The 11,257-nt window shown below is 50.4% G+C and overlaps 1 protein-coding gene across 1 annotated transcript in view; it reads left to right on the top strand.

The window, feature by feature from the left end:
• The first annotated feature begins 918 nt into the window (after positions 1-918).
• Positions 919-11,257, top strand: part of LOC104129933 (acyl-CoA dehydrogenase family member 11) — a 17,595-nt gene continuing 7,256 nt past the window's right edge. The window contains exons 1-9 of the mRNA XM_035898381.1: positions 919-1,221; positions 4,684-4,916; positions 5,546-5,645; positions 6,566-6,683; positions 7,514-7,656; positions 7,758-7,907; positions 8,459-8,553; positions 8,823-8,922; positions 10,408-10,548. Of these exons, the coding sequence (XP_035754274.1) occupies positions 919-1,221; positions 4,684-4,916; positions 5,546-5,645; positions 6,566-6,683; positions 7,514-7,656; positions 7,758-7,907; positions 8,459-8,553; positions 8,823-8,922; positions 10,408-10,548 (1,383 nt within the window). The remainder of the gene's footprint in view (positions 1,222-4,683; positions 4,917-5,545; positions 5,646-6,565; positions 6,684-7,513; positions 7,657-7,757; positions 7,908-8,458; positions 8,554-8,822; positions 8,923-10,407; positions 10,549-11,257) is intronic.

Raw genomic sequence — 11,257 nt, 5'->3', positions numbered from 1 at the left:
CGGCGGCTGCGACAGCGCTGACTCAGCCACCGCGCCAGTGTCGAGAAAGGCCACCAAGCAAGTACCTGAATGTCCGGACAAGAAATCAGCGAGACGGCTGAGGTGAAAGCTGACTGGTTTTGCTTTACTAACCCTTCCACTCTCCAGCTAATCCGAGTTCATGCTGGGGCTGGGACGTGTCACCCTGTGCTTGAGGCTCTAACAGTCGTGCATGTAACAGCAGTTTGGTATCATACCTGTTTAAAACTGTTTTAAAGTAAAATACTGGTTTTATTAGCAGCATATCACCCTAAATCAGGTGCAGGTTTTAAATTGCTCAAAGCCAGAAGACACATTCTTAGAAAGTTCCAGTACTCCCCTACGGAATACTCAACATCATCCCAACTCAAAGGCATCAGGGACTTCATAAGAAGCAGATTATTTTGGAGCTAGCGTCGCAAACCAGGCAGGGAGGATGGATTCTCTATTTCACCAGTATCTTATTTAGAGAATAACCTGCCTGAAGCATTTCTTCCCATTTCCAGGCATTTTGTTATCCTCCAAATGAGGAAATGTATTTTTTTCCTTCTCATTTCTACCCCGTTATCATCCCAAGCAATTCAGGGAGATGCTGATGGGAATATGCACACACACGCAGGCTGGTTATGATGGTTTAGCTGGCTGGTAGGGGAGGACACAGTGTTTTCTGAGTACTCGTGTTTTTCCAAGCTGTTTCCTGACCTCTTTCCAAAGACCTTTTCCCTAGTTCAGTTGACAGCAGCTGCTGGAAAGCTCCTCCCCAAGGGCGGAGAGAAGACATTGATTTTTCAAGAACAACTCCACAACATTAAAACAAAACAGGATTGGTGGTGCTGTCAGCAGAGGAAGGGTCTGGAGGTGGGAGCCGTTGGTGTGACAGCCTGAGAGCTTTGCAGGATCATGTTTACCTGTCGCCTGCCTTGGTGGGGGAGATCCAGTGCGACCTGCAAGCCATGGCCAACAGGTCGCTTTCTGCCTCGTGTCTGGGAGAGGTGCCAACCGCCCAGTCATAACGGAATCAACACGACTGTGGGGCAGGCGCAACAGGTCAGCTCACAGCAGAAACAAGTATTGGAAGATCTGGAAATGCCCCTTGTGAGGAGACAAACTGAGACCCTCTTCCAAGAGCAACCCCAAACTGGGAACCCGTATTTGGAAGATGCTTTGCTTCGGAGTTACTTGAAAACGCACCTTCCTCCCAAGGTCTGGCATGCATGTTTGTGTTTCTGTGTGTACACGCTACAATGCCGGCTAGGTTGCTCTTTAAGACTGAATCAAACATTTCCCTGAGGCCTTTTGTGCCTGCAAGCATTCTTTAAAACTTATTTTCTTTGAAGCAGTGCAGGGGCAAAAAATACTGCCAGGAGATAAACAGACAGTGGCTTAGTGGACTCCAGGGAGTGGTCTGGGTGTTGCAAGAAGGGTGTTGTTTTGGGATTGTCAGTGTGGGCATTTGTTGTCTGGTCATCCAGAGAAAGACATTTCAGAGAAGGGGAGAAAACTAAGGTGCTTCCAGAATCTGCTGTGACAGTCCACTTCTCTCCCCTTGGGGAAGGGGGGCTTTTAAGGAAATTCCGAAGGAACGGGGCTCTTCTCAGCGCTCAGGAGGATGCAAAGTCCCGTTGGGGTTTGTTTGTTCTCAGTACAAGTTGTTGGCTTTTCTGGGTTGATTTTCAGACGGGGAAGGCTCTGTATGGATTGCAGGGTTGCAGAGAGGTGGGGTAAGATCCTGAGCTGTGGCTGTCGGTTCTGTGAGGTCCAGTCCTACAGGAACCCCCGGGGAGGAGGTAGCTCACCTCACTGGCTGTCCTCTGCTGTCATCCCAAGGACCGCAACTGTTTCCCACTTTTCAAGGAGCGGGTCTCGTGGAGCAGAGTGTGACCTCTCTCTGGGATTTATTCCAAAGCAAAATACCTGTAAAGCCAGCGGGTGAGTAGAGAGGTGGCACCTGGCTTTCAGTGACGCTCTCCCTGCCACTGCTTGCTCTCCAGACCTGCCAGGCCTTGCAGACCTGGGGTAGTAAGAGGGCAGTGGCAGCGTGGGGAGCTTGCTTTTGTCACAGCCGTCCCAAAAGACAGGAACGAGGGCTCCCTAAGCACCACTGTGGCCTTGTTGCCAGAAGACAGAAGACAGGGGAAAGGAGCATGCCCTTGGGCGACCGTGAAGATCTTCCTCCTAACCTGCACCTTTGGAAGAAGGATGATTCAGATCTCCCAAAGGATAAAAGGATCAGTGCTCTTTCACCAAGGCTGAGAGCTGCTCTCCGCTCCTTCCCCAAAGAGACAAAAGTGGCTGCAAAATCTACCAGAGAATCAGCAGCATCTCCCTTACGTTCCTGTGCTTGGTCCCAGCGGGGCAGTGTTGCCTCACCACTGAAAGGAGAGCCCAGCCGCTGCTATCTGTTTCATGCAGCACCTGCTTGTCTGCAGCCTGGGAGCTGGCTCTCCCTGCCAACACCTCCCTCTCTGGGACAGCAGCCACAGATGATGCTTTGCATGTCCCACTGAAGCAGATGCCGCACTGGAGGCTGATTCCTCTTGTACTATTCACCTGTCTTTTGTGGTGAATGCAGAAATGTTCCAGGAACAGAGTGACGGATTTCTTCCTTTCTTTTGAAGCTGGTTTCTGGAGAACACAGAAGAAAGCACCTGCTTTGTCCGGGCGCTGTTGTGGAGAGGTGTCTGTTGGTCTTTGATCCCCCTGAAAAGATGTCTTTTAATATAAAGCATCATCTGTTTGCACTCTTAATGTGCAATAATTTGCACTTTTCCAGTATATTTATCCCTGGAACGTCAGAGGACAGAGGAGGGTGAATGAGCCCACCCAGCCTGTGCTGCCAGGCAGCAGCTTCAGCCCTGACCCTGATGGTTTACAGGTGCCCCCTCCGTATCCTGGCTGTACATTTTTCTGGCCCACCCGGGCTGCCGTGTGTTACATTCATCAGTCACAAATGTAGGAGCTCTGATTTTGTTCTTTTACCTTGGAAATAACCCCATTCACTTGGGCAGCGCAGTGGTTTGTAAGGCTTAGTGTGGGCAGGGCATGAGCTCACAGCTAGGCAGTCGGGTTTTTTCTTTTTTCTTTTTTTTTTTTAGAAAATGCAGCTGATATGAAGGGACCATTGTAGCTTGAGTTCACTGTAGCGTGCTGACCAAGAGACCTATTTGATAGACTTCATTCTTCTGCCCGCAAAAAACAACCGGGTAAACAGTTCAAAGGTTCTTGCGTGTCTGGGATCAGCAAAGGCCATGAACTCTGGATTCTTAGGTTATGCCTCTAAACCAACCTTCAAATTCTTGTTGAGATTTGTATGATAAGCATTGGAGGCATACACCCACCCCAGCGGAGCTCCACCGACCGCAAACAGGAGCACAGCTGCACATGTGAACAGGGCTCTCATGCGTGGTTTTGGCTTGTTTTGTGGTTTTTAATGCTGAGTATTTCACCGTCCACCTGAAGGAAAACCGGCTGGTCTGAGGATGGAGGCTTCCAGAGGAGTAACTGGGCAGTGTGTGTTGGATCCTCATTACACACGCTGAATGGCGGAGTGGTGAAAGAATCAATCATACGGGATGTAGTTTAATGAAAAGTCAATACAGGGGAAGGCAGGGAAAGGAAGAAGCAGTGTTTGTATTTCATCAACAGCAAATTAATGTGTTTTATAATTGCACTATTTTGTGTATGGCAACCACAGCATTCATCTCCACGGTTGTTATATTGAGGAGGAAATTAACATCTCTTGAGGGGGTGGAACAGCAAAAAATACTTCTCTGATGAAAGATCAGGTGCTTCTGTGACCGTCATGGATGTATTTATGCTAACGAGGGTCCAACAGTGCTAGAGGCTAGGTCCGCCTGGCCTCATTTTAATCATCTGTAAGTCAGGTTATTTACATCTAGACAACTTCACTAGGCTTTGGCGGCAGGCAGCGAAGAGCACTTGCAGAAGGCAATTCCTGTCACCTTAAAATAGGTGTCTGAGGGGGCTGGAATGAATTGCTCCTCTGCAGGTGCCCATTTCCCTCCATTAACTATGGACGGACTACTCCGGCCACATCAGCCCAGCCTGGCTAAAACAAGAGCATTTGAATCCTTACCCGGGGCCATTCAGGAAGCTGGATGCAGGGTGGAAATTTGAATCTAGGCACCCTGGGTGCCAGGCTGAAGCTCAAATGACTGCTCTGTCCCTCCTTTTCTAATCTGATAGGCAGGTAACTACTGAGCCCAGGGGAAGTTTTCCTGTACAGATGAAGGCTTTCAGTTTCTGGCAGCTCTGCCCCTGGCATTCTTCTCCAGCAGTAAATCACAGGGTGGCTGAGGTTGGAAGGACCTCTGGAGATTGTCTCATCCAACCTTCTTGCTCATGTGCATCTGTGTCATTCTCAGCCTTGGTACAAAAGCTCTTCTCTTTTGTAAAATCCAGAGATGCTGCCAAATAACTTGAAAATTATTTTTTTGGGGGAGGAAAGTGACAGCTGAGCACAGCTGTGCCAGCAGAGGCTGGGAAACAAGCTGTCCTGCTGCATTACAAGTGCATAGAAGGGCCAAGTGGCAAGAGGCCACTTGTACCACAGGACAGTATGGCCAGTCGTCTGCCTTTCCAACCAGGACCGAGGCTCCGTGCCTTCCAGGGACATGCTGAAGGGCTTTTCTTGTTGCGTCACAGGTACTGGAGGAGGTGAATCGGGACCTGGAGAAATTTGGAAACCGTCTGCTAACCAAGATCCAACCTCTTGGATGGGAATGCGAGTTGAACCCCCCTGTGTTTCGGCAGTACGATGCCTGGGGGCAGCGGGTGGATCACATCGTCACCTGCACAGCCTGGCGGAGGATGAAGGAGGTTGCAGCAGAAGAGGGGCTGATTGCTGCAGCCTACGAGAGAAGATACTCCAACTGGAGGTAACTGGGGGAGAATGGGAGTGACTTGGTGCCTTGCTGGTTATTGTTAGCAGGGTGTATCGAGCATCTCATCATCAGTGGGAGTGAATTTCTTTTTGTATAATGGGTAACAGATGATGTGCGGACAAAAGCACAGCTACCGCTGTACTGAACAGCAGTCTGTCCGCTGTCATGTTCCACATGGGCAATGATAAGCCGTAACTAATGGCCGACAGTTGATCATAGTATCCTTTGATGACATCTTCCCGATTCTGGGGCCTCACAGTTCCCTGCACTGCTCCAGCTTTGCGTGCATTACTTGTAACACAGCTAACGGCCTGGGATTTTACTGGCAGGTTCATTGTATTCCAGCCTCTGGAGATGGAATTTCTTTTTAAAAACTGCACTTAACATGCACCAGCTGGCAAGCAATGCCTTCCACCCAGCGTTGCACTGGCAATCCCCCTGGGGCTGAGCAACTCTGCTGCTCCTCTCTTCCTGGCTGAAACAGTTTTTGCCCTCTCAGAAATGAGTGATCTGATTCTCACCTGTTTTGGCTGTATTTTATTCCTCTCTTCCCAGTCATGATGTTTTATCCTGCTGTTGAACTGCTGCATCACCTGTCTGTTTTCACTCTCTCTCTTTCCTAGCCGTCTGCATCAGGCTGTCAAACTGTACTTATTTTCAAGCTCCTCTGGAGGTTTCAACTGTCCACTGGCCATGACTGATGGGGCAGCCAAAGTCATTGAGGTATGAGCTCGGCTGGTCTCCGAGGGCACAGCCCATGTCCTGGCAGCACTGGTTAGAGACTGGAGCACTGGCCAAGGACGGAGGAGAGCAGATCTGCCATCTGGCTCTGGGCATGGCCCTTCCTTGCTCTGTGACTCAGCTCCGTCTCCCACTGCCTTTCTCCTACAGTTTCAAAGTCTTTGTGCCCAGGCTAGCTTTTATGTTTCCTTACAACACTGCATATAATAAGGCCTTTACTGCATGTGAAACCTGCAGCACTGCAGGTATTTCCAAAGGCCTCCCATACATTTTTATGACGAGATAGTTTGTTTTCCTGTCCCGCGTGTGGAGTGGCAGTTAAATGTATAGGGTCAGATCCATACCTGATGTAAATTAACCAAGCTAGCAAGACTTGCCCAGTCTGAAGATTTGGCTCTGCATCTTAGCGACACCCTTTGCACTATGTCAGTGGCCATGTAGGATGCAGAGAAAAGCTAGCCCTTAAGTAGCTGGCCCTGGGCATTTTAATTCAATACAAAGAAAAAACCAGCATGAAGCAGTTAGCTCTTTCCTGCGGCTCTTTGGATGATGGGTGACTCTGGTGTATATGAACGTACAACAATACTCTGACACGTGTCGTTTTGAAAGCTCTCTGTCCAGATGCCTAGCGGTGCGGAAATCCGAGGGGGGTAGGGATGCTCAGCACTCTCCTTTGCAACACCAGTCTGCACCGTCTGTCTGCACGGTGCTCTGGCAGCCGTGTAGGTTCACAGACTCCCAACAGTACACGCAGATGCCCCGCAGTGCAGGACCCTCAGAGCCCTGCTCACCTGCTCGCAGGCTCCATTCTGAGCCTAGGACACACCAGCGTTAGTTAAGGCAACTGGCTAATTTAATCTACTGTGTTACGATCTTTATTTCTTTTCCCTCCCCCAAAACAGTCACTAGGTATTCCTGGATCTCTGAAAAATGCATTTGACCATCTGACGTCCCGTGACCCCAAGAAGTTCTGGACCTCTGGCCAGTGGATGACGGAGCGCAGGGGAGGCTCTGATGTTGGTACGTGTCCTGAGGTGGGAAGCGACTGCAGCAGCAGTTAGATGTGTTAGCGAGGACTGAGAAAATGAAGGGGGTGGGGAATGTATAAAGCCAGGTAGCTGGTTTAGGAAACTTCAGCAGCAGAAGTCATCCAAATCCTCCAACAAAAGGCCCAACTCCAGTCCACTGATGCATGCAGCACACACAGGCAGCTACAGAGCTGTGTTCCTTGCACAGATAACACACTGATGTCTAGCTCTGTAATCTAAACCTTGAGCAAGATAGTCAGACCCATCCCATCTGGGACCGAGAAAGCATTCTTGGCCTTTAACTTTTATTCCTTGGCTAATGTTAGTTATAGCCTGATGGGCCAGGAAACCTCAGAACTCTGCTGCGGAGACAGAAACATGGAAGAGGAGTCACCTGCATCTGATGAAGCTGCAGTTGGTTTCCTGGTGGAAGAAGGGAAAGGGTCAGCTGTGGAGTGAAAAGTGTGCGTCACTGCAGCACTCCAGATTCTGTATCACCCTTTGTTGTTCTTGGCCGTGGTAGCTCCCACAGAAATGGAGGCATTGGATTATACACCATGGTGCACTCTGCTTACAAAGCACTGCTGTTACCAGCTGTTAGTCTGGAGCAATTGCTGGAAAGGTGTGCAGTTAAGCAGAGCATATCTCCTTTCTAGTACTTAACTCTGTTTCTTATCCAGGGTCAATGAAAGAGGTTAGCAGCTAATCCGTACTCCATCTTGATAGCAAGAGGTGACTTAAAAGAGCTGCTGCTTAAACTGAAACCCAGCATTGATTGATACAGAAGTTTTCATAAAGCCGAGATGATCTTCTTCCTTGCAGCCAATGGCACGGAGACAGTGGCCAGAAAGCAGCCAGATGGTACATATCGTCTCTACGGTTTCAAGTGGTTTACGTCGGCTGCTGATTCTGATGTGACACTAACCCTGGCCAGGGTAGCGGATGCTGAAGGCCAAGTAAAACAGGTCTGTTTGATGGTGAAGCCCGGTGAAGGAGCAGGGGCATTCTTTTTCTTCCTTGTTCCATTGTAATGAAATCCTTTTTTCGTGCCTTTCAATGGCCCCAGGGTTCCAGCGGCCTGTCCCTGTTCTACCTGAAGGTTCGAGATGAGGAGGGGAAGCTGAACAGCATCCAAGTGCAAAGGCTGAAGGACAAGCTGGGCACGCGACAGATGGCAACAGCAGAGCTATGGCTAGATGGAGCTAAAGCAGAGCTAGTACGTGCGCTTTCACCTTCCTCTTGGGCTTACGCTGGCTTGGCACGGCAAACCACTCGTGGGGGTTTTGCCAGTGAGAGCAACTGAAAAAGTTCCTCTCTTCCACTGCCATGGCTGGCTGTTCACTCCGCAGCATGCTTCACCGATGGGGCTGTGTGTGGGACAGAGCTGAGGAGAGCTCAGGAAAAGACGTGAGGGAAGAAAAAAACCCCCAAACCCAGTCATTTTAGGCTGGTCATTTCCCTAATGCAGTTGCATTGGCCCAGCTGGGGGACAGTTCTATGTCACACACAGGTAGGAACAAGCAGCAGGGACCAGAACTGATCATGCTGACATGGTCTCCAAAGCCACCTCGCTCCTCATGCCACAGACCTGGCTAAAATTAGCCAGCCATATTTTAAAGCAACCAGATCTTTGTGGTGCCTGAGGACAGACAGAGGTGGACTGGACAGCCTGTATCTGCCTGTTGACACAACTTTTGCTTAGATAGGTGCCAGCTTCCAAGGCTGTGCAAAAGGCTTGCATCAGCCTTCGTTCCTTGATGCTTTCAGATCTCTGCTGAGGGTCGTGGAGTGGCCTCCATCTCCAACATGCTGAACATAACTCGGATCCACAATGTCATTGGTGCAGTAGCTTCCATGAGAAGGTGAAGGCAGCATGGAACCCCCCCCCAGGCTGAAAGAGCAGCTTATCAGGACCAGGGGACTTTGCAATGCTCAGCATTGATTGACATCTAATGCCATCTAATGCCTTTGCAGGCACAGGTCTGGAAGCCAGCAGGTTGGCCTAGGGAGGGTGACCTCGGCTGGTGTCCTACAGCCGAGCAGGGTTCTTCCAATGGGGGTGGCTGGAAGGGAGAGCTCAGAAGTGGAAGGTTGCTGCTCTGACTGTTTACCTTGGCTGTATTCTCTCTAGGATGATCTGTCTGAGCAGGGAGTATGCCCGTAAGCGGGTTGCCTTTGGGAAGCTTCTCAAGGACCATCCGCTACACATGCAGACGATAGCCCGGATGGAGGTAAGGTTTTTGGGAGCTGAGTTCAACCTGTTGGCAAGGAAAGAGGGCAAGAGAACCTCAGCTGCTAAGGAGCACAGCCAGCCTGTGTGCAACAGTCAGATGTAGAAAGCTGTTCCTGTGAGATGTATGTGGCAGGGGAATTGCCATTTTCTAGTGTGATTCGATCTGACAATAGACCTAGCTTCACTGATGGACTTCAGCTTATCCTAAACAACAATGTCTGGGAGCTATCCTGAGTGCCAAAGTTCATGCATGCACCTACTGTGCTATGGCATGTCCTCTGAAGTTGGTCATGAGCAATCAAGAGTCCAAGCGTGACACCTCAGTCCCCTAAGCCGCAGTTAACAGACTCTTGTCCAAGGCTGATACAGACTCATCCAACTAGCTCACACACCAGGAGGTGGGCTGTTCCCGCTGTTCCCAGCAGGCTTGAAGAATTCCTGAGGAGTCAACACGCACTTTAGCTTCTGAGACAAGCATGTCTTCACTGTAGACCTGCACAATGCTCATTACCACCAGACACTGAGCACAAGTACAGCCTTTAGGTGTGAACAGCATCTGAGGCAGTAACAGACAGTGGAAGAGAGAGCAGCGTGAACTGGGACTGTGGCCCTGGGCTTTGGGAGGGATTTCACATGTGGGCCTTCGCTCGCTGCAGGATGTCCCACAGCTTTGCCACACACTGAGCTGTAGCAGCTCACTAAATCCACAGGCCAGAGGTGGCTTCCCACCCCTAGTAAAACTTTGATGTTTTAGTAAAAAGGCGGCACAGTTCTCCTCCTCTCACCCGTCCAGGCGCTACTTCTTTTCTTAAGTGGTGTAACACCAACGTTTGCCCTTGAGCTGCAGTAGGCTCATGCAAATTTTTAAAACAGCATTTTAAAGTCCTCTTGGAAGTGGTCAACATGTGTCAAATAGAACTTAAAGCTCCAGCGTCCCTCAGCCTGTGGCCAGAACTCCACCTCTAAATGAAAGGCCAGATCCTATATAGTCCCACAGCACATCCTTATGCACAGGGCCTACAGAGCGCCGTATCCCGATGCTTCCCAAATCACAACTGGCCAGGGAAGTTGCTCAGCAAGAAATCTGTCAAAGACCTTGCAGATCCTGGTGCTCAGAGGTTGACCATTGGGTATGCAGTCTCATGTCCCTTACCCTTGCAAAGGATGTGGAGTTGTGGCCTGGATGCCTGCTAGGGGCTTTGCTAAGGCTCCGAGTAGGCCTGATGAAATGGCATTGCCCCTTCCCTCACACTAGTTTGCAGTGCCCAAGAGAAGCACCTCCAGACTACCTTTGATATTTCATGCTTTGTGCCTTGGCTGGTCAGTGGTCTTTGCCTCTGAAGCTGTGGGTCTGCACCCCACAGGGGTGGCACTTTGCCCAGGAGTATTGCCCATACCTTCGAGATGGCCTCGTGGCACTGGGCTGGAATCAGCCTGAGTCAAAGCTCTTTGCCAGTGCAGCTCCCCACTTCTCTGCTTGCAGGTGCAGACGCGAGGGGCGTTTCTTCTGTTTATGGAGATTGTTCGTCTGCTTGGACTTGTAGAAACCAACATGGCGAGTGAGCAAGACCAGCTTCTCCTTAGACTGCTAATACCAGTCACCAAGCTGTACACTGGGAAGCAGGTACAGAACAACCGGCTCGATTAGCCCAGAGTGGGGCTCTGTGGCACATTAGCAACCACAGAGCTGGAAGGAGGAGTGATTAATACGAGCAATGTGGAGGGCAGCGACAGCAGGGGATACAGGGATACCGGCAGTGAGCTCTAGCTGCAGGGCCTGCAGCAATTACTGTTCTGCACCCAGGTGGGACTTGGCGGGCAGGAGACTTGTCCCTCTGCTCTCAAGGGCACCGATCAGCCGTCTGATCAGAACAGAGCAAGCACTGCCTGTGAAGTGCTCCACGTGCCACAGGGGAACACTGCTGAGGCCGCCCCACGGGCACCGAGTCACGGGGAATTCCCCTAGTTAGGAATAAATAGAAGAGGTGGTGTTAACAGCTTAGCATTAGCCTTAACTTCAGGGGTCTGTCCCTCTTCTGATTGCCCTCAGCTGAAATACACAGCGGCTTACACACCACAGGCAAGTAGAAGGTGAAGGCTCTCCTGGACTAGAGACACGTACTGCCATGTACCAAGCAAACCACAGGTTTATCCTTATCCGGGGAGGGCTCTACTGAGACAGAATCTCCCTGCATCTTCTCCCAAGGTCTGACTGCTCCTGCAGGTCCTCTCTTGGTGCTGCTCAGTCTTTGTTCCCTGGGTGTTTCCTCCTCCATATAATGAGCAACCTGCCTCAGCAAATTGGCAGGATCCAGTCAGTCCCATCCCACCCG

This window comes from Egretta garzetta, unplaced genomic scaffold, assembly GCF_000687185.1.
Source record: "Egretta garzetta isolate BGI_Z169 unplaced genomic scaffold, ASM68718v1 scaffold7, whole genome shotgun sequence".
Classification (NCBI taxonomy): domain Eukaryota; kingdom Metazoa; phylum Chordata; class Aves; order Pelecaniformes; family Ardeidae; genus Egretta; species Egretta garzetta.
The sequence above is the reverse complement of the archived record's forward strand: the minus strand, read 5'-3'. Positions and strand labels throughout refer to the sequence as shown.